This window comes from Tilletiaria anomala (assembly GCF_000711695.1).
Source record: "Tilletiaria anomala UBC 951 chromosome Unknown K437scaffold_16, whole genome shotgun sequence".
Taxonomy (NCBI): domain Eukaryota; kingdom Fungi; phylum Basidiomycota; class Exobasidiomycetes; order Georgefischeriales; family Tilletiariaceae; genus Tilletiaria; species Tilletiaria anomala.
In genome coordinates this window covers 212,545-237,370 of record NW_013547006.1, presented here as the reverse complement: position 1 = coordinate 237,370, position 24,826 = coordinate 212,545, and the positions used below count along the sequence as shown (strand labels likewise).

General features: G+C 55.3%; 8 protein-coding genes across 8 annotated transcripts; 6 read left to right on the top strand and 2 right to left on the bottom strand.

Moving 5' to 3' along the window:
- Positions 1 to 1,041, top strand: K437DRAFT_52187 (uncharacterized protein). Its single transcript, XM_013389337.1, has 3 exons — positions 1 to 483; positions 574 to 657; positions 838 to 1,041. The coding sequence occupies exons 1-2, from the start codon at positions 132 to 134 to the stop codon at positions 606 to 608; spliced, it is 387 nt and encodes a 128-aa protein (XP_013244791.1). The 5' UTR covers positions 1 to 131; the 3' UTR covers positions 609 to 657; positions 838 to 1,041.
- A 688-nt stretch (positions 1,042 to 1,729) lies between these two features.
- Positions 1,730 to 6,012, top strand: K437DRAFT_52180 (uncharacterized protein). Its single transcript, XM_013389336.1, has 2 exons — positions 1,730 to 3,613; positions 3,696 to 6,012. The coding sequence occupies exons 1-2, from the start codon at positions 1,978 to 1,980 to the stop codon at positions 5,972 to 5,974; spliced, it is 3,915 nt and encodes a 1,304-aa protein (XP_013244790.1). The 5' UTR covers positions 1,730 to 1,977; the 3' UTR covers positions 5,975 to 6,012.
- On the bottom strand, positions 5,881 to 8,502 carry K437DRAFT_272947 (uncharacterized protein). The gene is made up of 2 exons (XM_013389335.1): positions 8,107 to 8,502; positions 5,881 to 8,027 (listed from the first exon to the last, which is right to left on the bottom strand). The coding sequence occupies exons 1-2, from the start codon at positions 8,299 to 8,301 to the stop codon at positions 6,051 to 6,053; spliced, it is 2,172 nt and encodes a 723-aa protein (XP_013244789.1). The 5' UTR covers positions 8,302 to 8,502; the 3' UTR covers positions 5,881 to 6,050.
- Positions 8,503 to 11,217: 2,715 nt separating this feature from the next.
- On the bottom strand, positions 11,218 to 15,701 carry K437DRAFT_261781 (uncharacterized protein; the record flags this gene model as incomplete). Its single annotated transcript, XM_013389334.1, has 4 exons — positions 11,218 to 11,631; positions 11,702 to 14,574; positions 14,647 to 15,141; positions 15,554 to 15,701. 4 exons carry the CDS (start codon positions 15,699 to 15,701, stop codon positions 11,218 to 11,220), a joined length of 3,930 nt encoding a protein of 1,309 aa, XP_013244788.1.
- Positions 15,702 to 16,456: 755 nt separating this feature from the next.
- Positions 16,457 to 17,533, top strand: K437DRAFT_52109 (uncharacterized protein). Its single transcript, XM_013389333.1, has one exon. The coding sequence runs from the start codon at positions 16,559 to 16,561 to the stop codon at positions 17,168 to 17,170; it is 612 nt and encodes a 203-aa protein (XP_013244787.1). The 5' UTR covers positions 16,457 to 16,558; the 3' UTR covers positions 17,171 to 17,533.
- Positions 17,534 to 19,801: 2,268 nt separating this feature from the next.
- On the top strand, positions 19,802 to 21,375 carry K437DRAFT_272945 (uncharacterized protein). The gene is made up of 2 exons (XM_013389332.1): positions 19,802 to 20,200; positions 20,269 to 21,375. The coding sequence occupies exons 1-2, from the start codon at positions 20,093 to 20,095 to the stop codon at positions 21,052 to 21,054; spliced, it is 894 nt and encodes a 297-aa protein (XP_013244786.1). The 5' UTR covers positions 19,802 to 20,092; the 3' UTR covers positions 21,055 to 21,375.
- A 1,613-nt stretch (positions 21,376 to 22,988) lies between these two features.
- K437DRAFT_52073 (uncharacterized protein) lies at positions 22,989 to 23,714 on the top strand. The gene has a single exon (XM_013389331.1). It carries the CDS (start codon positions 23,078 to 23,080, stop codon positions 23,468 to 23,470), a length of 393 nt encoding a protein of 130 aa, XP_013244785.1. The 5' UTR covers positions 22,989 to 23,077; the 3' UTR covers positions 23,471 to 23,714.
- On the top strand, positions 23,521 to 24,466 carry K437DRAFT_52096 (uncharacterized protein). The gene has a single exon (XM_013389330.1). The coding sequence runs from the start codon at positions 23,849 to 23,851 to the stop codon at positions 24,362 to 24,364; it is 516 nt and encodes a 171-aa protein (XP_013244784.1). The 5' UTR covers positions 23,521 to 23,848; the 3' UTR covers positions 24,365 to 24,466.
- Positions 24,467 to 24,826: the final 360 nt, after the last annotated feature.

Genomic DNA, 24,826 nt, shown 5'->3' with positions numbered 1-24,826 from the left:
GCCCCCCCCCCCGCCAATCTGAACTCGACCATGATTCTTTGTCGGCCTCGCCTCGGAGCAGGCTGAAATTCAATATGGGAAGCCCATGTTCAATCGCCCGCCGAAACTCGCAGAAAAGCCGCATGGTGTGAATGCTTTCTGTCCGTCTTCTCTGGCGAATCAGAACCAGCCCAGTCAGAGCATTTGCGTTTGGAATCTCCCGTCTCTTGAGAATGGTAAGGGGAAAGGGAAGGCCAAAGTTTGAAGATTACATTGCCGCAGCAGCTCAAGGGACCCACCCATCGACTCTCAAGCTGAGCGACAACTCTCCAAAGCCTTACATGATATGCGGCCGATCGTCCGTCCGAGATCACATTGGCTCCGCAATTGGGATGAGATCAAGTACTGCAGTGATGTGTGCCGGAAACAGAAAAGGATCAAGGCCTCGCTTTTCTTCACTCAGAGCAAGAAAGGCATTGAGCATCTCCTGGCGCAAGTGTTCGGGTGGGCCTGCGAAAGCACGATGAGAGCACGGTGAAGTGCGGCTCCGGGGGGGGGGAGCTGATATGCCCATATGGCTATGGGTGTCCGCAGATAAGAGGCCAAACATCGAATGCGACTATCTCTGAATTTGGCCGACTGGATCGAGGCAGCTCTTCTCAATGTCGATTATGAAGGGTAGGTGCGCTGTGCGAAGCAGCAAGGGCTGCCGACGTGTGAAGGTATCTAGACTCTTCTGATGGATGAGGCAAAGGCCCTGACAGACACACATCGAGCGCAATGGCAAGGCTCTGCTGCAAACACAGGGACGCCATCCAATGCAAGCTCTCAACTGACGCCGTCCTACAACCTCTGCAGGCACCACCTGAGTTCATGGAGAGAATACTTCGCGCTGCACAACGACTGGCTCTGCGAGAGACCCATACCGACTTTCGCTCAAAGTCAACTCAGGCCTCCGATCTCACTTCCCGCCCTCACCTCCAACTCAGGCAAGGCAAGCCGCAGCTACTCACGCTCGATGACTTGCCCTTTATGAAAGGGCACATACAGCTTGCGATCATGGGAGCCCAACCCGTCCCGGCATCTTGTTATTTAAAGCATCTCCGTGCATTTGTAGATTCGGGGAGCCCAACCTCATTGCTTGTACAAAGCCTGCCATTCGAAGGGCAATACTTTGTCGCGAGCAGATGCTCGACGGACATTTGACTTGAATTCTTCAGATAAGCAAGGGCTTGTGTAGTCATGATCACTCTTGCGTCTCACTCAGATTCTCCGTAATCCACTCCAACTCTTTGTTTATTGGCCGGGCTATCAGTCAACCACTGACTACGTACTGATGTTTAGCCGCGCTATCGGAATCTGAGAGTATTCTGCCTTTTGCATTAGGTTCTCTCTCATTTCCCATTTCGACGGCTGGACCGCAGCAGGGGCCAGAGAAAAGTCTGCGCAGCCCGAGGGGATTACTGGTGCAACGGTGTATCCATGAAACCATATCGCGCATGCACCCCGTAATAGAGCGTTGAATCGGTGAGAGCACCAGGGCATTTGTTGGCAGTCTCTGCTCATCGTGCTCACCGATCGCAGGCTTGGCTCGCTCCGAAGTAGCCAGAGTGACACGGCACAGTCAAGAGCCAGATAAGACTGAAAAGTCGTGAGGCCTTCACAACCCTTCTCCTTCGCCGCCGGCTCGGTCTCAACTCACCTAACGCTGATCCATCAGTGCATCAGCTGCCTTATCAGAACCGATCCCCATCGCTTCGACAGACCTAAAAGGCATCGACAGGCCTGATGGCGACCCGATTTAGTGCTTCGCGGTATACTCGTTTCGCGGACTCATCGCAAGACTGAGCCAAGCCAAGCCCAGTCCAGATTCTCGCTCGCCCCGTATCGGCGGCGTCCTTGCAAAGGATCGCCGGTCAGAGCAATTTGGTAGTTTCAACTGCAAGCCAATCAAGCCTGCAATACACTCGCAGCGATTTGCCTGTGCTTGCCGCCGCCATGGCACCATCACACTTTTCAGCCATCGGCAAGGACCATCTTGCCGCCGCCACTTCGTCGTCCAGCGCTGTGTCGATGCCCAAGACGCTGGACAAATCGAGCAAGGATGCGATACAGAAGATTCGATCCGCTCTCCTTTCGGAAGCTGGCATATCGCTGCAGCCGGCACTGGAAGCGATTGCAGCACTCTTGGCTGATCCGTCCCTGACCCAGCCTAGCGAAGGCCGGTCTGGATCCGCCGAGACGCCACGAGGAAGGTCTGATAGCGACAAGGATAAGGATGGCAGCAAGGGTCGGGACTCTGGCAAGGAAGGCACCCCAGGCAACCACTCAACAGCACCACCTGCTACACTTTGGCGGGGGCAAGTTAGCCAGCGCGTGCATGAACATTTGACCGACATCTTTGTCGATGAGATGGACCAGGATAGTGTACCTCGGCTGGCCGCACTTGTCGAGATACTTCATCGCCTTGGCCCACTCCTCACGCCGTCTGTCATTGTGACTGACTGGTGGGACCTGTTGCTTCGCCCCGTTCTCAAGAATGTCTCTGTGACTTCCATGACGGCATCAAAAGCAAGGGACCTCGTATTCCGAGCCATGGCCAGCGCAGCGTCGTCCGCCTATGTTGACGAGTCCCCGCCTGTTGCTGTTTGGCCGGCCGTGGATGAGCACGGTACTACTGTACGCAAGGCCGGCGATGCGCTTTACACAATGGCAGCCACGACCGTCCCACAGTCTCCATCACATCGATCCGCCAGAAGTGGGAGCACGGCATCCTCGTCTGTCTTCTCTTCGAGCGGTATCGCAGGGTCATCAAAGGCGCTGGGTGTCAAGGAGGACATGTTTAAGCGCTTTGCGCATCGAATCTTTGATCTCTACACATCCGAGGTCATGTATGCATTCGATGGGTCACGCGAGGAGGACGATCAAAAGGACGCCGAGGGCGCCGAGGAGGACGAGCAGACGAGAGCTACCGCTGTTGCTGCAGCTACCGCATCAAGCTCGCCTTCCAATTTGCACATCCGAACAGACCATTCCTGTACGAGGCTGCACCAACGCGACAGCAATGGGTCTCGCGCACCATTGTCACCCAATGTCGACGCATCGAGCGCTCGCAACAAACTCAACGCACAGATTTCAGCCGTTTGGAAATGCAACATGGAGGCCCTCCTACTCTCTTTCGGAAGCGCTGAACCCAAGCGATTCTTCCATCACATGGCAGAGTCGTTTCGCGAGGGTCCAGCTCGTATATGCCTGCTTGTCTTGCTAGCAACGTTTCTGAGGCAGCATTCCATTCACATCTATCACATCACCAGCACCGCACTGCCCAAGCAGATACTCCTCTCCTTGCAGCTCGACACCTCATCGACTGTTGTTTCCCTCGGCATCACAGTGTTGGTAATGATGATGCCACATATCCCCGACTGGATTGCGAATGGCGGTGCAGGGGGCTTGCCGACTTTCCTGAGCATCTTTTCGCGCATTCTGGATTGGAGGAAGCTGGATATCGGATGGGAGCATCAAGCCGGCGACGGGCACGATGCAGAGAGACATGTGAAGGATGAAGGGTTTGCCGAGGTCAATCGGCTTGCCAAGCGGCTGAACATTCGCTCAGATATTGAATGGCAGCGAGTCGGTGAGCATGCCCATATCCTTCTGTTCTAGCGAGCAAGCGCGCCACTAATTGCCTTTCTCTCCCGACCTCTCGGATACGACAGTTGACAAAGGTCCAGCCATCCCTCCAGACCCGATGCAGTTCTTCACCTTCCTCTACGGACTCTTTCCCTGCAACACCATTCGATTCCTACGAGCCCCCATTGCCTACCTACGCAAGGCATGCTATGAAAGCCCATTCGAGGGCGATTGGGAGAACATCATTGACGAGCGAGCCATCCAGATGCGTGCAAGCACCATCCTCCGCAGTCATGCCCTGCACCCGGCTCTCATAACGCTGAATTCAGAGAAAGAAGTGCAAGACAAGCAGCGATGGATGCGTCTCGAAGCTGCAGATATCACCGCAGAGTGTATCAGCCTCTACCTTGGCGCCTGGCACGATCCAGCAACACCGGCGATGTTGATAAGCCCTAGTCATGACAGTGCACTTTTGCCCAGCTTACAAGGCGGGATTCCGATGCAGTCCTCTAGCAGCGGCGTGGGCGAGCGGAATTTGGACCACTCGTTGTCTTTGGCTGGATCTTTGAACCCGAGCGAAGAGCTCCTCGAGCGGCCCATCATTCCCCCACTGGATCTTGAAGGCGAAAGGACGCCAAGTCTGGGTTCAACGCGTTTAGCCATGTCGATTGCGCCTACGCCAGGGTCCATGCCCCTCGCCACACATAGAAGGGGCAGCTCAGCCAACATGTCGACAGGGTCAGCTTCGTCTGCGCCACGCCCAACCAGCTCGGTGGCCACGCGAACAGCAGTGAACGCGGATGACATCCTTGCGACCTACGCTTCGCTCAACAGAGGTGATCAGGTTGTCACTTCGCAGCGCGTATCGCAAGCTGAGCACTATGGTATTCCTGTTGCAACTCCCGGTTTGATGAGCCGCAGTACCACATGGGCTCCAGACGCCAGCAGCGAAGTTGTCTTCCCACCGAGCGTTGTGGGTCCCCGGAGTGGCTCTGCAAGTCGGGCTGGAATGATGTCGGGCATTCCACCGCCCATTGGCCAAGGGCCGCAAGGCCGCTTCAGGTTCCCTGCTGCTGCTTCAACGGTGCTCGGCACTCTCGCCGGAGTGCAAACCGGTAGCGCTCAGGACGCCAGTGCTAGCGACCCCGCATCGCCCGCAGTACATGATTTTGCAAGCTCTCGATTCGATCGTGGCCATACGGGCTCATGGAGGAGCATGTCTCGAGCGCCTCCTCCCGAAGTAGCAAGAGGCCGATCTTCTCGCACGTCGTCTCCCACTCGTGACGGCGGATCGTTGAACCGTCACTCACTTGTGGCATCTTTGAGCAACTCTACACGCTTCACCGACTCTTCTGGACAGTCGCGGCCCGCTCGAGCGGAAGTGTACTCGGAGCTGATGGCCTTGCAGCGCGAGAATCTGCTGATGCGAAATGAGCTCAACTTTGAGCTCTACCTCAAAGAGCAGCATCTGCGACATATCGGCCGGCTTCACCGTGAGCGCATCAACGACACGGCTCTCGAGGCCGAGCGTCAGAATCTGTACTACACGGTCCGGTCTTTGCGCGCACAGCTCGCCAACTTGACAGTACGTACCGAGAAGCAACGTACTGAAGCAGCAACAATCAAATCACGTCATCTGAATTGGGAGAACGAGCAGAACTCGAGACTCAAATCGTTCAGAGATGAGCGAAAGGCATGGATCGCCGAGATGCAGAATCTGCGTGCGCAGCTTGAGGAGGCCACGGCGACCATTAAAGCGCAAGATGACCAGATGCAAGAAGCGCTGAATGCGCGTTTCGAGGTTGAAGCTCGCCTTACGATCGCAGAGCCCAAGCTCTTGAAGGTCGAGGAGTATCACAATAAAGTCCAACAGCTCAGCTCGGCGCTGGCGCACTGGGAGAGCGACATTCAGAAGTACGAGGAGCAGAGGCGTGAAATGGAGGTGATGCTGGGTCGATGGAGGGAGATGGAGCTCGTCCTCGAAAGCATGGATCGTCAAGTCGCTGATTCAGAACAACGGGAGGCAGATGCAGAGGATCGGGCAGAGCAATTACACATCCAGCTGCAGCGGGCGTGCGCTCATGCACGTGCCAGCGCGAGCGACTACCCATCATATTCACAATTGTCTTCTGGCTTGCCTGCGGCGCCAACTCTGGTTGGGAAAGCAACGTCGAAGCAAATTCAAGAGTACGTCAAGCGCAATGAGGCGCTCGAGGCCGAATGCTCCGAGCTGCGGGCGAGGCTTGGCGAAGCGCGCGCTGCCGCGGACTACATCAGGTACAAGGAACAGCACGGGCAAAGCGAAGGAACAACAACGGAGGCAGCCGACGATTCGGATGTGCCAAACGTCCATCTGTCACAATAGCAGAGCATCAAAATACGTTGAAATAGCCTCTGTTGTGTACTGTGCAGTTTAATCAGCGCTGATATGTGGCAGGCTACTAGGACCATACGTCCAGCAGCAAGCGCGACCGTTCCTTGAGCAGCCTGTACTCTTTTTGCCCCTCTGCGTCGCTTCCCTTAGCGTCGTTGAGAATCTTCTGCAGGACTGCTTCGACGTCCTGCGCCATGCCCTTTGCCTCTCCGCAAATGTAGATGTACGCCTTGCGCTGCAGGATATCCTCAGCGATTTGCTTCCTGCGCTCCCAGAGCAGGTCCTGCACGTACAGCTTGGACCCGTCTGACTTGAACTTCTCGCGGGACAGCGACGTCTCCATCTGGAACTTGCCGCCGAGCTTGGCGGCGTACTGGGGCCACTCGTCGCGATAGATGAAGTCCTCGTCGGAGCGCCTGCAGCCATAGAAGAGCCAGATGTTGCCCCAGTCGGCGAGCGCGTCATCGCCATTCTTCTCGCGCGCCTTGTCGGCGCTCGCGACGCGCTCCTGGACAAAGGAGCGGAACGGCGCGACCCCCGTGCCCGGGCCGATCATAATGACGGGGATTTTGGGCGACGTCGGCAGGCGGAAGTTGGAGCGGCGGATGTGGATCGGTGTGCGGAGCTTGCCCTCTTTGCTGTACGCGCCGCGCGGGCCAGCGAGACTGTACTTCGGTGTCCCCCAGCGCGGGTCGCTTTCGCCCTTGGCGGTCTCATCGTTGATGGCCATCTTGAGCGAGCTGATCATGTTGGTCGCGAGGCCATGCACCCAGGACGCGCTCTGCTGGCCAGCCTTATAACGCAGGACGACGGAGGTGATATGGACAGTCTTGGGGTGCATCTTGGGACTGCTGCTGATCGAGTAGAATCGCGGACCAAGGCGCGGGATGGCAGAGATGACGCGGTCGAATGGCACCTCCCAGACGGTGCTCTGCGCGACGTCACCCTGCAGGTCGTCGCCTACGGCCAGCTGGAGCGCCTGTCCGAGCTTGAGGCAACGATCCGAGACAGTCGCCTGGAAGTATGCTTTGTCCGTTGTGAGCTTCTCGAGCTCGCCGCGGGCGCGCTCACTAGGTGCAAACGTGAGAAAGGCGTTCAGCGTCTGGCGACCGGCCTTAGCGCTGATGTCAAGGTAGTGGCGGAAAACGGTTTCGTACGTCGTTGGTGTCGGGAAGGGGACTTTCGCGAGGGTTGGATCGAGCGAGTCGACATCGATGACAGTGTCGCGCTTCTGGAGCAGGCCCAGGATGGCGAGCAGGCGGTCAACTTCGAGCTCCGGGTTAGAGGCCCAGACTGCCAGGTGGTCGCCGTGTTGGTACGAAATACCAGAGCCGTCGATGTCGAACTCCATATGCACGCAGGAGCGGTCGGCTTTACCTTCGACAAAGAGCTCCTTGGCGACTGAAATGGGCGCTGCATATGGATTCTTGGCATCGTGGATGCCCTTGGTGCCGAGCAGCGCACGCGACGAGAGCTCTCCCTTGTAAACTCGGCCCTCCTGAAAGTCTTCAACCTCGTTGACGACGAAGTCAGCGATGTCTCCGCCGCCACCTTCCTCAAAGCCCATCTCCGTGATGAGCGCGTTAAACATGCCATCTTTCCACGACAGATAGTCCTCCTCCATGCTCTTATCGTCGTCGCCTTCTCCGCGCTCGCCGATGCGCTTTGCGCCGAGTTGGGATAGACGTTCGTCGAGCTGACGCGCGGCGGCGTTGAAATGCTCGTAGGTGCGGTTCCCGAGACCAAAGACGACATACTTGAGGTTATCGAGGCGGTCGCCATTGGAAAACTGTACACTTTCGTCCTTGATGTATTCAAAGAACCTGACAGCGTTATCTGTGGGCTCGCCCTCGCCATAGGTCGCAATGACGAAGATAGTGAGGCAGTCTTCGGGGAGAGTGTCGAGCTTGTCGAACTCGTAATCCTCCAGGTCGAGCACAAGGGACGAGGTGCCAAAGCGCGCCTTGGCTTCCTTGGCGATCTTTGTCGCGTACTCCTCAGCAGTACCTGTCTGGGATCCGTAGAAGATAGCAATCCGTTTGTTCTGCGGCGAATGCAATCAAAACAGAAGCATGTGAACCATGCTGCTTTAAAAAAAAGTGGCACGAAACTAGGGGACGCACCTGAGCAGCTAGCTTTGCGATAAAATCACTACCAGCATCGTCATTACCCTTTGCAGCGCTGCCGTTCAGCCCGCCGCCACCACTGAGCTTGCTCCCTGTGCTACTCTTCGACGAGAAGATGTAGTCCTTGAAGAGAAAGAGCACGGCGAGCACCCCTCCGAGGCCGAGGATGATGAGATCGGCAGTGGAGACCATCTTGTCGACGTCGTTGCTCTTTTTGCGTGCTCCTTGGAACGCTGAACACGCGTAGTTTGGACCTTGGACGTCTAAGTCGGGCGGTGCAAGCCCAAAGCAGGTTCTGTTCACACGGCTCCCGCCACCGCAAGCGCTGAGCAGCGATAGGAGGGGAAAGCAAGATACAAGGGACTCGTTGAGCCTAATGCCGACTTGACTCGGGCGCCGACCCAGGATGAGGGGAAAAGATAAGCTTTGGTAACAAGAGGCGGGTATTATCTATGCATATTCAATGGTAAATGGAAGGGAGAAGGTTGCATTGCGTTGAAAGGTGTGGTGTTGTGTGCGCCGTTGCAGTATTCCCGGATACCCCTGAGGAAACCCGGGGCATTCAGCCAGCCTGACGACCTAACCCCGAGCCAAATTGGATTATATTCCAGAATGTAACACGACCGCAAGCCCACGTTTGAGTAGTTTTACTCCCCTTGCCTCGGCCTTCCTCGGTCTCTGCAGTTCACTAGCTGAACGCTGCTGTGACAGCCAAAGAGGCGATTCCTCGCTCTGCGGTGATCATCAGTCCGCGTGTCCGTACAGTAAACTCGGTAACTCATTGAAAAGAGTCCTCCGACTGTGGGATGGCTACATGTAGCTAACTAGCTGATGAGGATTATTAGAGCTTGGACGTTTGATCACAAGTCCCTCGCGCCGTCTTGGTCACCTAGTGACCCCTATTTTGTGCTGAATTCTCGCAGAATCCCCCGGGCGAAGAGCGTCGGCTCCGATTTCAAATGTCCATACAAAATATGGCTCTTCCTCACTGCGAAATGTGCATGAGTTACTTCCTAGGTGCAATACTGCCCCCGAGAATACCCGCATCGGCCATCGGCATTTCTTCACCATCCCGTTTCATTCTCTCCTTTCCGCCGCCTCCATCGAATTATCGGCCGACAATGCACCTCACATCTTGAAACTTGAAACAGGACGATTATGGGCATCGGGCTGGCGTTAAAGTTATAATGTGCTGTTGGAAGACAACAAAGACGGATGTTGTATACGACAGCCAACTACCAAGACCTCTGTTCAACGAGAGGAGAGGATGTTGCCGAACAGAAGAGGCTTGGTTAGGTCAAAAAATCCTCTGCGGGGAAGAGGATTAAGAGCGGAGATGGTATAAACGCCATCTCCTGCGTCGGCGGTCGAGAAGCAACGTGTGATGGTTGCCTCTTGGGATGGCGGTCATTTGCCGCCGCCACAAGAGTCTTTTGGACACTAAAAGGCGCGAGAGCCTTTCAGCTGGATTGCTGAAGCGTTTCGCCGGCTGTCCTTGTCCAGCTGGGTAGTTCCTGAAGGTGCAAGGGCGCTGGCTGCGGGCATTCTTCGACGGCCTGATTGCCATGTCCTCCTTGCACCCGTACTTACTCTCGGCCTGCCCGTCTTACCAGCGACAGGCGGGAGCTGCTGATCATCTCATCACAGCTGCTGCTGAAATGTATATTATGCGACAGCGTGTGAATAACTTTGCAGCACGTTGCTCGACTTCCTGCCCTTGTCAGATTCCAACGTCGTGCGGCATGTCTGATAGCGAAAGAACCACAGAGTTTCATCCGGGGAACGCAAACGAGCAAGCTGATAATAAGAAGATCAAAGGCAAGAAGAGCGAAGCCGAGACGGAATGAGATAAAACGAAGAAAGGTTGGGCACGAGCACCAGCAACCCGTCGGCATATGTTCCATTCAATGCGAACCAAGCTGGCGTCGCTCGCGTCTCAGACCTGCACCCAAAACAACAGCAACCGCGGCCCCCTTATTAATGCCTAACAAGCGGCAGTGCTCCTGTTGCCGTCGTGCCGGCTCCAATATTTGCATTATCGCGCCACGACGGACGCGCCCATCAAGACGGCGATACCAACAATCGCCGTGGTGCCAAGGGACATCCCGATCTACTGCACTTCCATGTGCATGTGCTGCGCACCCACCTCCGCTATCTTCATTTCCACAACAAGCGCAATCTCTCATCCGGCGCCATCCGTTCCACCGGATGAGTGAGCGGTCCTGAAACAAATGCTGCAACATGCGCGTCGTTGCCGCGCTATCTCACTTGCGACGATCTGTTGGCGTCCAGTGCGGTGCCGACGGCAAGAACTTCAGCATACGCAGCATCGTCTCATCAATACACACTTGTTGCTGCTGGAGAGTCCGAAACAACAGCTTCGTCGCGTGGATCCCTCCCCTATGTGTATTGCTCGCGCTAACAACCGCCGTCCGCCGCAGCCACTGGGTGGGGCCGGGCCGGGCCCGAGTTCGCGATATCAGCAGGCGACAAACGTGCACGAAGGAGAACAGCTCCCGGTAACCAATCTTTTTCACTGCGCCAGCGGCCTTGCATGTGCTAGGGGTGAGAGCACGAGGAAAGGAAGGTACATCATGGTCGACGCCCACCAGGCCGGCTTGCCGCACATGTCCGGCGTGCACGCTGCCTCTTCGTCCAGAAGCAAGCGCTCTGGTCGAGTAGATGTAGCACAAGTGGATAGCACGCATGTGCAGCGAGAAGCTGCAGCTGCGATGTGAACCTTCCGTCTTTTCTCGCTCTTGCATTCGTATCCTGCGGCTCCTCTATCTGTCCTCGCCCATTCTCCTTCGTCTCACGTATCCGCATGCATTCAGTCTCTGGTAACATTTCTCTTAGGCATGCATGATCTCTCTTTTGAGACCTTTTCTGTTGTTCTTGTACCCATGAGCACGCCCTGTAGCACACCCTCCAGGATTACCAACATACGAAATGATAAGACGCTCTATTATTCGCAAGGCCAATGTACAAAATTATCCACTGTTCACGCGATTGATTGGTATGTTGAACAAGTGGGCTCTGCGCTGGTAGCTGGCTCGCATGGTCGGCCCACCGACTCTGATATAGGAGCGAAGGTTGCTCTGAGTGAGCTCAGACTTCAAACTCGCCAAAGATGTGGAACACATCCTTCCACTCTGCCACCTCTCCGCCCTTCTCGACCTTGATACTGCCAACCTTCTCCCTCTCCTCCCAATATGCCGGGGGCATGTAGCCCGGGATGTTCGGGTGTGGAACTGTAAGCGGCGCCCACAGTGTATCCTTCGAATCCGGATCAGTCGTCCGCTTGAACCAGCGCGGTTCGTGCGGCGGCAGCTCGCCTGCCTCGCGCTTGCGCCGCGTTGCGCGCTGCAGCTCCTCGAGACCCTGCTTGAGTCCGTTGGCTTGGTCGAACTTGCCGCTCTCAAACGCTCGAAGATCCGGACGCAGACGACAGTCCGTCGGCGGTAACCACGGGTGCAGTCCTTGTGGCAAGTCGTTGAGCGTGACGGCGAACGGCGGCAAGTTCTGCATTTATGCAAGGAATGTGGAGGTCAGGAAACTTTCTTCTCAAGGTCACGGTCCCTTGCACACTCACGAAAGGCAGAGGTGGCTTCTCGCTGTTCTTCCAGAGGAGTAGATACTCCGCTGCGGCGGCAGGGCCACCTGCGCCCGGCACAGGTGCGGGCCCTTTGACTTGCTCGTCCGGGTTGAGGTCGCCGTTGCCGGCGCCGCACCTCCTGGCGACAAGCTGGCTGTTCCACCTGCCGGCAATGTCCCACACCTGAGTACCCGACGCATCGTAAACGGCGCCGCGGATTTCAAACGCATCCTTGCCGCGCCACCCTCTCGGCTTGAACGTGAGCACACAGCGATCGCCGGTGTTGTGATTGGTGATCTCCATGTCACCAAAGTGATCGATCGTGGGCGAGCCGACAATGAAGCCAGAAACACTGGTGGTGACCTTGTTCCACGTATAATGCTCCATAACGAGCTCAGAATTGTTTTTTACCTCCTGAGGCGTCTTCTCGTGGTTCTCTGCCCATTCTTTTGGAATCTTGAGATTGGCGTGTGCAACACCGGTTGGTCGGATCTCAAAAGTGCGGCCGAGGAACTTGGACTTGGCATCAACGCAACCGAGGTACTGCCACGCCGGGCTTTCAGCGACGCAGGCCGAGATGGGCGGGTGGTGACTGACCTGCTCGGAAAGGTAGCGGTACTTTTTGTCCATGGAAACGTACTCGAACGTCTCGCCAAGAAGCGGGTTGAAAGGCTTGGCGATACGGCCGATTGTGCTGCTATAGTTGCTCATAGCAAAGGCTCCGACATAGGCAATTCGCTTGGTCGAGTCTTGGCAGCTCGATGCAACATCGAGGCACTCGGAGAACTCCATGTCCTCCGCCATACGCTGGAGCATTGACGTGGGCTCGTTGAAGCTGACCGGGAAGCTGATCTTGGTGAGGTCTTTGCCAATGTTGTTCTTGAGGATTGCCCAGAGCGACACGCTGGGTCTGTCATCCTTGCCGATTGGCAATTGACTCCTCAGTTTCTTGTATGGCTCAACGCTCAGTTCGTTGACGAGGCGCTTGTCGACTTTCTCTGGGTCAGAGTAAGGAGATATGAGCTCCTTCTCAATATGTAAGTTCGGCAGGTTACCGGTCTCGATCGCGTCGAAAAACTCGTCATCCGCGTCGTCCATACTGTCGCGGAAGATCTCGCTGCCCGCGGCCGAAGAAACGACCACACCGCCTAACATATCCTGCGCCGAATCGACAGCGATCGCACTCGGACCGCCTCTGATGTCGCGCCTCGCTGCGAGCGATAGGGGGGGTAGAGAAAAGCTGGGCTCGTCTGCGACGGGACGCCGAGTTGAGGTGCGGCCGATCGTGCCCTCTGCTTCGGCTGAGGGGCTGCGCAAGTTGCCATACGACCCAGGGCTCGAGATCATGCTTCCCCGCACCTCTCTGAGCACCCTGCGTTTCCTGGCATTTTCTTCGCCTGCCTCTTTGAGCGCAGCCTCCATATCGGCATGCTGATGTGCCAGCGTCTTCATGTTCTCCTCCCACAGCAGCTTCGCCTGGATTTCCTGCTGGTACCGGCGGGTCATGTACGCCTCGCGATCGGTGACCATGCCTTGGAAGCGCAACAGGAGTGATTGCAGGGAGCCTAGACAATCTTGCAAGGCAGCATGCGTAGGGGCATCGCCTTCTCTGGTAGCGCCAAACGATTCCGCCAGACTAACGCCGAGTTCGGCCTGCGTGGTGAGAGAGCTGCTGACCAGTCCAAAGTCCTTCTCATGCGGCATGCCGCGCTTCTTCTTCGTGTTGACGGCAGTGACGCTGTCTGCATCCGTGACACCGTCGTCATCGCCGAGCACAGAAAATTCGGAGCCATCACGCTCTCCATTGGGTGAGTTGGAGATGTTCGACATAAGTGAAGGCGTATCGAACATAGCCGTTGCTGTGCTGCCTGCTTCCCGTGTGCTAGAAGCTGGCAACGTCGAGAGGGCGGTGAGACCGCCGCTGGCGACGGGAGGGAAGGGCCGATCGCTGAGCGCAGAAGCAGGCCTAAAAGGAGGCGGCGTCACGCCGCGGCTGAGATTGAGCGATGCAGCCTTGCCACGCGAGACGCCTCCGCCGTGGGCGTTGTTGGAGCCCGCTGTGTCGACGGCACCCGGCAAGACAACCGTTGCACCCGCAAGCACCGGCTGCGGCTGGATGAGCGACGTGGTTGAATGGTTGCACGTGCCGGCGGAGGAGAGGTAGCCTGACCCATCAATCCGACTCGCTGTCTGACTCCTGTCCAGTTGGAAAAATTCCTGCGTCTGCTGGAGAAGCTGCACCCATCGTGCCCTCTCCACTGGATGGCTACCACGCAGGTAGAGCTTGTTCGCGCTCTTGGAGCCGCTGTCAGAGATGATCTCGAATCGATGATTGTCGTTGCTGTCGGCGCGAATCTTGGCGTAGCGCAGGTTGATCGAGCCGCGCATCTGCTTGTCCTCATCTTCCTGCGCATGATAGTACGACAGCGTACCGTTCTCGAGGACAAACCAGCGCGGCTTGTATCGTCCGGCCAGATTGGTCCACTTGCCAATGTAACCCTTGAACGAAGGGGGCGCCAGAGCCGTCTGACTGGCGGTAGCGAGCAGGCCGTTGTCTGCGTTGGTCAGCTGTCGCAGTAGCGCGCGGATCTTCTCATCTTTGGTCGTGTCCAAGATCCGTTTGCCCTTTCTGTCGCGGCAGAAAACGTCAGCGCCTCGGCGTGCTGCCGTCTCAATCATTTTGGCATCCTTGTGCTGGACGGCCGCGTGCAGCAGCGTCGAGCCTGTCTCTGGCGCGAGCGCGTTGAGATCGATAGCTCGATAGCGAGGCTTGCTGAGCAATGCATAAATCCGCGCGTCAGAATCGACATGTCCACGCTCGTACGCTGTGACTGCGCTGAGGAAGGCTGCATTGAGCTCTGCGCGTGAAACTGCAAGACGGCAAGTTGGACGCAGAGGTCAGCATGTGTGTCATTCGTACAGCACGCGAAGTACAACCCTACCTTGGAACAGTGTAGCGATTTCGGGTGCTGCAGCAACTTCCATCGGGTCCTTGCCTTCCTTGTTCCTCCGAGTATCATCAATTTCAGGGCGCTCAAGCAGCATCCTGACGGCCTCAGAACGGCCGGTCATGCTCGCCAAATGCAGAGCGGTATTGCCGTGCTGGACTTCTTGCGCATTGACATCGAATGCTGGCGACGCGGCGGTGGCGGCTGCATTGCTCGGGGACGAGGGCGTTGCAAGCGCCTTATGTGAGAGGATTAGCGCAACTGTTGAATCCTCCGCACACCTTACAGCCAAATGCAAGGGACTGGTCAACTCCCTAATCTCACCCGTACCGGGGAGGTTGTTTTCCAGCGATGCCCCTTGCGAGCCCGCTTTCGCCACGGCCGAGGAGGCTAGAGAGCTGGCATGGGTCCCGAGGAAGGGCTGCAGAGCTGCCGCATCACCTGTGCGAAGCGCTTCGAGTAGCTTGAAGGAGTAGAGCGCGTCGGAGACTGAGCACCGCGCGCGGATGCAGGCGAACCAGACGCAGCCATCGAACGATACGTGCATCATTGCGAGGTGGCGAGGTGGTCGGATGATCCAGTCATGAGGAGTTTGAAAAACAAAGTAAAGGTGGACGGGAGGTGAGATGACATGAGGAAGAGCGGCCAGTTGAATGTCGGAGAATTCAGGAAGTACAATCAAAGAGGAACATTATCAGCATCGATCTTCGCAGAGTACACTACCCTTGAATGCATGCTGCTTAAGCATGGTGGCGGTGGCTCCTGTCCCGTAATCAATGACCGCGCAACTTTTTCGTCACCCGCTCCACCAGTATCTGAGCGATACACAACCATGAGGATATGCGACGGCACGAGCCAATGCTCTGTATGCCTGCCAGCAGAGCTGGATCACCCGACTCACCCTCTCTCGACACTCTCTTCTGGCGGCCCGAAGCCTCGATGCTCTTCGCCTCTTGTCCGTCGAATGCTGCTACGTCGTCCGCTACTTCCCGCGTGGCGGCAGGGGCACTGCCTACCGCTGCCGAGGCACCGGCGTAACTGCTGGACATGCTGCAGGATGCAGCGAGGTTGGAGAGGCCAGCCTAGAATTGGAGGGCCCGGTGTGCGGTCTCGACTACTGAGGTACACTTGGTGGCTGCCGCGGAAAGGACGATGAGCACGCGCTTGTTAGATATTATGCCTGCAGACAGTTTCGATTCGTCGATGCGCACTTGGGTATGAGTTCAGCCTTCGGCACGTGGAAGACGGCGCGATCGATCAGACACAGGCAGCTGAGAAAGCGCGGAGACGAAAGGCGGACGTTTGCAGCCCTCTGCGACAAGGGGCGATGGAGCGCGGCTCAGGCAGACTGTTTAGGCAGCGTCCCGACGCTCAGGGACTAGCTTTTGACGATCAGCTTGCAAAACGTCTAGGCAGCTTGCCTCTGCTCTTCACGAGACACAGGACTACAGTAGTGGTGATGACCAAGCGTGGTACTCGAAGATGCTGATTTGCCGATGTTATCGTTGCTGACAGGCCAATTGCAATTTGTGATTGGATGTGGTGGGACAGCTCTCGAATGTCAGATGCGAAACCCCTCGGAGCTGGTGTGCTTGGACGGATGTCATACACTTGACAAAAGCGTAGCTTTCACCAGCCTATTGTCACAAGAGGACCACTGGATCTACTATATACAGCAGCCTGGTCATCCATCGCAAATCTAACCACCAAGAGAGAGGGCAGACGACTCTCATGGATCACCATCGTTGATCGCCCTGTGGCCGCGAGGATTCGCGCTGGTAGGACAAGCTGTTGTTGCTGACCACTGAGATGACAGGTCCTGCTTGCTCACTCTGCCCTGGTGCTGTGCGCGCGTGTGGGTGCGTGCGCGCGGCAGCGGCCAGCGGCGTGGGTTGTCTGCCTTCCAATGGTTTGTTCTCTGCCACTACCTCCACACGCGGAGAGGCTCTCCTCTGCCAGACTGCCCACTCATGCTAGTCATCCCCTCAGATGGATGCATGACGTATGTCGTCCAGTTGAGAGTCAGCATGTGTGGGCGTGCCATCAGTCTCAACGGGACATGGGCCTGTCCTTCGTTCATCGCCCCATAGGCAGCCGCCCGCCACTACAGTTCAAACTCCACACTCCACACTCCATGTGCCCGTCCTGCCAGGCCACAGGAGGCAGAGCGTCGTGGTTATTCGGCTTTCAGGTATCTTTCTGGACAGGGTTTTGTGTAAATCCGGCCTCCTCCTGCCAGTTATTCCTCGCTCACGTGCTTGCGCTTCGGACATCTATAAACCACATTTCGCTGCCTTTTCCGATCGCATGTGGCCGTGATCGAGCGTCCAGATCGCATGACATTTGGAGTCCATCAGCACGGTCTTCATCGCTTGCTCACACATTCAATGCGTCCGATGGGGAAAATATGGTATTTGTAGAGCGGCTCAGATCGTGCGAATGCCTTCAGAAGAAATGGAACGGAAAGCCGCCTCTTTGCATTTGCAGTCGCTCGCAGGCTGTACTACGAAGATCATGATACCCTCGAGGGAAGGCATGCATCCGCACAATTCCTAGCTCTCAGCGCTGAGCCACGACCGCAGTAACCTCGAAAACTCCGCCCACTCTGTTCCATTGGTTGGCCACGCTTTGCGGTTTGTGCACATGTCCTGCGTCTCCTTCGACGCGCGACGGCGCTAGAGGATTCTTCCAGGCGAAAGACCGCAGGCAATGATTGACGAGGATAACTCAATCTTGTTCGTTGTTCACTGTTCGCTGTCGCCTGCAGGTTAGTAGACAAGAGAAGAGGCAGGCAGAGTCGCACTGCCATGGCTCGATTGTTTACTCATCAGCTGCTTTGAACCCACAAGTCAATGGCAGCCAGCTAGGGTGAACCGTACAGGAAGCACAAATATCTGCAATAGAGCGCATGATATATGTACAGACCTGCGGAGAGCAGGGTCGTCAGTTTCCAATAGGAAAGAATTGCTCAAGTAATGAGGAAAGATCGAGGTATTGGAACTCTCTCTTGGTCGAACTAATAGCTTTCGCGCCCACGCTTCGACCTTCGAAGTTTCCATGTTTGTTCTTGGAATTCGAAAGCTTTAGTCGATGCCAATCGCCGGCGATTAATTATTGATAGTGCATTTGCAAATTTCTGGGGTCATCTCTCGAAGTCTTGATCCGTCCTCGCACAGTAAAGAGGATACCACGGCGCGACTCTTCATGTTTTCTCGCAGCACAGCCGTTTTCAGACGGTGCACGGTCAAATGCGCAGCGAAAACGACCCTCTTTCGTCCTTCCACAATAGGATTTTGAATGCCTCGACCCCAGATTGAGACCTGTGCTGTAAAACTGTCATTGCATTGGCATTCAAAGCTTGTTAGATGTGGGCATTCTTCCGGAGGCTAACATTTCTCGAACGGAAGACTGCAGACGCGCGAAAATGTATGTGCATAATGTTTGAACCCCACGGAAGTCGTGAATGCGCACCTCGAAAGGGTCGCTTTCCGAATGAAGGTTAGAATCTGGACACCCTGTCTCGAAAGACGGGTAAGACTGATGACTGGGTACAACAGTGAGCAGGGCATATCGGCACAGCAACGTACTGGTGGTATGAATATACTCGGATGTTGAAGCAATGAATACCTCTCTCTGAGGATCTCAGAGCGGAAAGGCTGCTAAAAAGGCTTCAGGGCGCTGCGTGTCCTGCTCAGAGCCCCTGGCAGCTATATTTGTTTATGCGGTGCAATGCAAAAGAAATTGACAGCGAGCTCAAAATATTCTGAGGCTTGCAACAAATTTTGAGATCCCCTAGAGTGTGGCCAGCGATCTTAGCAGTTGCATATTCCAGCCCAGTCCCGGGCGATTCCTTTTCCCAGGATTACGGACAAGATTTTGACATTTCTAGCGCAAGTGCGTGACGAAGAGCCTGATATCGACTTCCAATAAACCAACATCTTTTGGTTGTCATTGACCCTAGTCCGGGATTTTTGGTCATCCTCCTTGCGTAGGGCTGTCAGGGGTACGGACTCTTGAGGGTGCGTTCGTTCGGCTGTCCGCGTCTGCAATTTCACTTCTGGGTTGGTTGGTGCAGTCATTTGCTGTTCCAGTTGTTCGCGCCGACATCGTCGATAGTCCTACAATCCACGTCGTGCCCATATGCCTAGTTGTCCACAGGCTGGATTGCCGGCACAGCTCTGGCTGGTGTGCCAACTAAAATATCGTCTGCGCCGATGACGCACCATCGGTGCAACATTTTTTGGGTTGTCTGCAGGCAAACGGACACATGTCGGTCCTTAACATCGTTGCGGTCGTCCGCAGCCTGGCGCGGACAAGAAGTGGGCAACGTACGGACGCTGACCGTCGAACACACCGTGGGTGCCCTGCGGCCGCAATGTCGATCATCATCACATGCTTCTCCCCTTGTGCGACATTCGGGGGCACCCGCTGGTGATGCGCCATCCAATGGCCCTCGCGGCAGCAGACAGAAGCGGCAGCCGGCATACAGATGGAGATCTTGTCATCTTGTCTGTGTCCTACTGTACAGTGTGTCTGGCTTTCGGCAGGAATTTGTTCCACCTCCTCTCACATGCAAATCATTCACATGCCCATCAGGAGTCCGGAGAGTTTTTATTGGAGAGAATTTGTCACGAAAGACACGCTGAGTCAAAAAAAATGCGTGCCTGAGAAGAAGAAAACAGGAATGTTGTCGGTGAACGCTGCGCTGACGCGAGCAGGGACTGCAGGCCACGTCTCAGTTCAGGTTCGCGGCCACTGACGACGACACAGAGGATTGTAGCAGGACCATGAGTGGAAATTCAATCAGCCACTCTGGCCAACATTGTGTGCAGGTCGTGAGGGCCTTCATGGAGTGCGACAGGATAGAACCGGCAAACTGCTTGAGCCACGTGGAGAGAAGAATTTGGGGAGTGCGCAGGCCATCGGCACTCAGCGTTGGGCGCCACATCGGTGGGGTGGATGTTCACTGTTCCGCCGCCCCCTTGCGCCTTGTGCAGCAGGCTGGCCTGCAGGCCTGCATGGCGGAGGCTGCGCTGGTCGAGAGATTCGAGGGTGATCGCCAAATGGTGACGATAATATCGCGCCCTTCTTTATCAGGTAGGCCCCCTCCTTTGCAAAGTCACTGATCTCGCTTTGCATTGCATTCACGGTGACATCAACAGAATCGTTGGAGATCCTCCAGCAGGCGGCATGTTCACTCACAGCGCAACAAAGGATGAAAAGGGGCTGTCGATGAATGCTGTATATAAACCTCGTCAAGACCATCATCTTTGCAACAATGTTCCAATTAACCCTTGTCCTCAGAACCACTGTCATTCACTCTCCCACGTGTCCCCCGAGGTAATCCTTCGCTCCTCACCGGCCGTTCCTCCTCCGTACTTTTCACAATCCCTCTCTATCTACATCATCGACGCCGCCGTCTAGTCTCTTTTCTCTCAAGATGCTGGCCTCTTCAATCTTTACTCTGGCTCTCATTGCCGGCAGCTCTGCTGCTCCTATGGCCAAGCGAAGCTACACTGGTCAGGCTACTTACTTCGCGCCTGGAATGGTGAGCAGTCTTGTTGAACGACTCTCGGGGCGCACGACATCATGCTGACACCATTGCTTTATTTTAAGGGTGCCTGCGGCTGGTCTGCCTCTGACTCGGATTACATCGTCGCTCTCAACACGGCCCAGTACGGTAACACTGGCCAGGCGAGCGGGTACTGCGGACAGACCATCACCATCACGAACACGGCGAACGGCAACTCGCATACCGCCAAGGTCCAGGATGCATGCCCCTCTTGCGACTACGGCTCTCTGGACATGTCCCCGGCTCTCTTCTCTGCACTGAACAACGGTAACATGGGTGCCGGTGTATTCTCGATCAGCTGGACCGTCGGCTCTGGCTCATCCAACTCTGGCAGCCCCTCGTCCTCAACATATTCTAGCTCCAGCAGCACGCCCTCGTCATCATCATCGGCGAGCAGCACCAGCTCATCTCCACAACCCAAGCAGACGCCCTACTCTGCCCCCATTCACGAGGTCAGCAGCGTCGCTCCCACGGGCCAACCAAACACAACTTTTACCACTGAGCCTCAGTGGTGGGCCACGATCAACCCTGCCTACTGCAACCTTAGCACCCCAAGCAACGTCACCGTCGCCGCCGTCGGCCCCACCCAGGCGTACAATGGTACGAATCTATCTGACGCCTGCGGCAAGTGGATCCAGATCCACAACCAGGAGACCAACAAGACTGCCATGGCCATGGTCGTCGAGTACGTCCCAGGTATGGGCGACAACTTCCTTGCTCTCGCTGATGGGTACAAGGCGCTCGCCAACATGCAGGGCTCAATGCCCAACCCGATCTCGAACGTCACCTGGGGCTTCGTGGAGACCAACAGCACCACGAGCAGTGAATAACTCTCCTGCTCGCTTTGCGCTTCATTGCATTCGCCCATTTTTCTTCAGTCATTACTCTGCATCTACAGCATTTCCCTTGGCATCAATCAATTGTCACCACTGGTTCTCCTTCGTCCGACACACCTGTATCCCTACCAGCTCGGCCTTCGGATTTATCTGCACACCAACACGGGCGCAGGACCTGTTAGGGTTCTATCAAGCAATAGACATTTCTCTAAAAGCGGCCGCGAGCGCTGCATTGTATTTCTCCTCCTTCATAGAGCTCGCGTGGGCACCACAGGCATCGGGCCCCCAGCAACACAATAGCATAGCGAAATTTGCACAAAAGCAATTACCATCATCGGATATTCTACTTCCCGGCTTCTCGCATCCCCAGACCTTTGCTTCTCCGCTTCTCGCATATGTCGCATTGCATATTTTCATGTGGTCACCGTACTCCACCACAATCGCGGTGTTGGATCATCACTAATGTCGCCCATATGGCACCGAAGAGCCTACTACCGCGAATCGGGATCAGCTTGATAGTCACAGGCAATTGCGACGGTCAAGCAGATTGCAGACCCTGAAATGAGCTGCTTACCACTCGAGCCGAACGCATGTTGGCAGCCAGAATTTTATCATCAGTGCTCAGTCTGCAGCCATGGCTCTGCCATGCTCGCAGTTCATGTGTTCTTCCTCTTCAGATAGCCAGATGTCCAAAAAGAAGTCCAAAGTCGACTCCCACGGCCACCCCAGTTCCATTCTTGGCCATGTGGCAATCGGCAGCGAAGTGGCAGCGTCTGCGGGGTGGCGAAATCTCGCAGATCGGTAGGACGCAGACGAGCATCATCGGAAGGGGCCTTCCTCGTTCACTGCCTTCGCAGTTCCTCTTCACCCTTCGCGAGGGCGCGAGAAAAGCGATCGGAGGGGGGCATAGCATACACCGGTCTTTACATTTCTAGCACGCGGGTTGGAGGGGCGGTCCCCTCGTTTTTAGTGTGATAGTCAAGTCACACAATGTTGAATTTTGCTTACGCAGATAGCCCTGCTCTGGCAGGAGGCTTCTCCCAAAGACGTGGGGAGGCGTTCACACTCTCGACTCACATCGAGGGGTGACTGTCCCGAAGGGCTCGGGCCGTGCGTCGTCCGAAGCCAATTCTAGATTGAGGGTGGCACTTTTGTGCCTTGGGGGATTGTGAAAACTCGCATTCGCCGGAGCCGAACGCGCCGTGTCACTTTGACTTACGGCCAGACTCCCATCGGTGATTTCCCAGCCTCAGAAGTTGGACTCGGCCGTTTCTTGGATAGAGTTGACGCGTTACGTCTCGCGTCACCTTACGCGTCAGGTCGTTTCTTCACATTTTTCATCTGATCGAACCCATCTCTACTTCGATCTAATGATCGACTCATCGTCCCGTCTCATCCGCTTTTCTCGACTACATAGAGGTAATAGCGTCAAGTTGTAAATGTGTCGATTGCGGGTGCCTTTTGACCTGAGCGCAAGTCCCCAATTTAGAGAATCAGAGGGTCGTTGCAAAATGGCAGCATGAAGAGGACATCGGTTTTGATGTTTTCCAGATCACAGCTGAGGCTTTGGAGTCAGGGTGAGATTTCCTCCCAAAGCACACATCAATGCCTATGAGCGACAGCTTGACATCAACAGCATCCCAGGATGGTTCATGCAAATTCAGAGAATGGCACTCCACATATCCTATCGTTACTCGAAGAACCGTGCGCCCAAGCCGGCAAGGATTCATTTTCGAACGACCGAGGAGCGGCTGTTCGCTTCCACGATCGAAATATATACGATGCAAACATGGAAGTCGGTTCGTTGAAAAAGCACACTTTCTCATGAGCATGAGCATCTTGATTGTTTGCAAAAAGTCGTCTAACAAGGCGGACTTGATTTCGGGCACTCGACTTTGTGAAGGGGTTGATAGCTCGACCTGGTGGTGTGCTTCATGATTTCGTCAGGACTAGCTGTTCAGCACCGTTTTTCGTGGCCAACGGAGCTTGGAAGCTCACTGGGATCAATTAAAGCGCAATGCGTGGCTCGTTTGGCCTTCCTCAACCCCCCTCCATCGAGATACGATCCACCAAGATAACAATGGCAGACTTGAAAGATATCAGAAGGCGCAGGTGGCTACGTCATATTGTAATTGAATGCAGTTCCCCCATCGCATCATCTTCCATTGCTTTCATATCTTTTTGTATATCTGATCTAACGTTTAATCCTCAAAGCCGCCTCTTTCCAAAATGTACCGCACTCACTATCAAGTTCATCTCCCTTGCCATTCTGGCTCTGGCAGCCATCAGCACTGTCGTCGCTGCTCCAACGCTTGCCGCTAACAAGCGCAATTCGTCTGGTCAAGTGGCTTACTACAAGGCCGGACTGATGAGTTGCATCACCACGCTCTCTCGACCACTTTATGTATGAAGCTGAAATGCACTACGCTTCAATCTGTGCCGGGAGACTGCGATTGACATAACGGCAATGAACATTACCCCGTCGCCCTCAATGGTGCTCAATATGGCAACATGAACCGGCAGAGCAGTCACTGTGGTTAAGATAACGATGTAACCAACAAGCAGAACAGCAAGACTCAGTAGGCCAAGGTCGTCGACACTTGCCCGCCTTGCGACTGGGGCTCGCTCGACCTCTCTGCTACCAATTTGCAGAGCTTCACGATGGTAACGTGAACGTGGGGTGAGTGAACGTCATCGACACTTGCGCTTGAGTCATCTTCCAGGCTTGATAAATGCATTCAGTGCTGGTATCCTGCGTCTACTTGCCTTCCCGTGTCTTCCCTATCTCATGGCACTAATTTCGCTCGGTCAGAGCCGTCATCAAGTGCCTCACCGACTGAATTGCGCAGCGCGCGAGGCTCAGCGTCATCGGAATCACAATTGTACCCCCGCAGTCGCAACAGCAATAGTAACAGCAAGTCCAAAAGGCCCGCATAGACAGGTCCTGACTATATCATTTACCATCTGCTTTGTCCTGCACTCTTTGTATCATACAAGAATAGAATCATTCTGCGTTTCCCCATCATTCATATGTTCGCTTGTTGGTTCCCAGCCTCACTCGCTTTCACCCTTTCTCACGGAACACAACGAGCAAAGAACAATTCTGAAATTGATGAAGCTGGACGCCTCACGCTTGCACACGCGAACACCTGCGCTTCCGCGTGCAGCTCGAATATATATGCATATCCCAAACGAGCCGCGAATGGCCGCCGCAAGGCAACAATTTATCGACGCGTGTCGGGCGATGGGAGCAAGCGCTGCCTTCATGCTTTTTAAAGTTCCTGTAATAGGCAAATTTGAATGACAAGTGTGTGACAAGCAACAAACCCGATGAGGGTGTCCTTAGGTGTCACTCAAAATTCGTTGTCGCGTGCCGTCGTTCACACGCCTGTAAGCTGTGTCGTGCTTGGCTAACTTTTGTGTAGCCATGTGGCAACCACGCGATACGGCAATCCCCGGTGTGTTGGTAGTATGTATCTAAGGAGCGTCCGTAACCCGTAATTTCGAATGTTTGTGTATTACAAGGGACGATTCAAAAATATGGGGGCGCGCTGCGCCCGCTCTCCTTGTGGACTTTTGATGCGAATTTCCAATCAAATTCACAAGCAGGCAGCTCAAGTCTCGAGCTAATGGCTGTTTGCCCTGCCGTCGATAATCATGCCGAGCAAACAATGGGATTGAATGGCATTTGATACAGGGTCCAGAGGACAACCACTTCCTACTCACCAGGGGATTCAGAACGTGAAGACAGAATTGTATGTACACA

Coding starts and splice junctions, on each gene's coding strand:
- K437DRAFT_272945 (XM_013389332.1), top strand. CDS start 20,093: ATGCTGGCCTCTTCAATCTTTACTCTGGCTCTCATTGCCGGCAGCTCT. Junction 20,201..20,268: donor CTTACTTCGCGCCTGGAATG/GTGAGCAGTCTT, acceptor CTTTATTTTAAG/GGTGCCTGCGGCTGGTCTGC.
- K437DRAFT_52109 (XM_013389333.1), top strand. CDS start 16,559: ATGGTTTGTTCTCTGCCACTACCTCCACACGCGGAGAGGCTCTCCTCT.
- K437DRAFT_52180 (XM_013389336.1), top strand. CDS start 1,978: ATGGCACCATCACACTTTTCAGCCATCGGCAAGGACCATCTTGCCGCC. Junction 3,614..3,695: donor TATTGAATGGCAGCGAGTCG/GTGAGCATGCCC, acceptor CGGATACGACAG/TTGACAAAGGTCCAGCCATC.
- K437DRAFT_52187 (XM_013389337.1), top strand. CDS start 132: ATGCTTTCTGTCCGTCTTCTCTGGCGAATCAGAACCAGCCCAGTCAGA. Junction 484..573: donor CTCCTGGCGCAAGTGTTCGG/GTGGGCCTGCGA, acceptor GGGTGTCCGCAG/ATAAGAGGCCAAACATCGAA.
- K437DRAFT_52073 (XM_013389331.1), top strand. CDS start 23,078: ATGCGTGGCTCGTTTGGCCTTCCTCAACCCCCCTCCATCGAGATACGA.
- K437DRAFT_52096 (XM_013389330.1), top strand. CDS start 23,849: ATGGCACTAATTTCGCTCGGTCAGAGCCGTCATCAAGTGCCTCACCGA.
- K437DRAFT_272947 (XM_013389335.1), bottom strand. CDS start 8,301: ATGGTCTCCACTGCCGATCTCATCATCCTCGGCCTCGGAGGGGTGCTC. Junction 8,028..8,106: donor TCGCAAAGCTAGCTGCTCAG/GTGCGTCCCCTA, acceptor CATTCGCCGCAG/AACAAACGGATTGCTATCTT.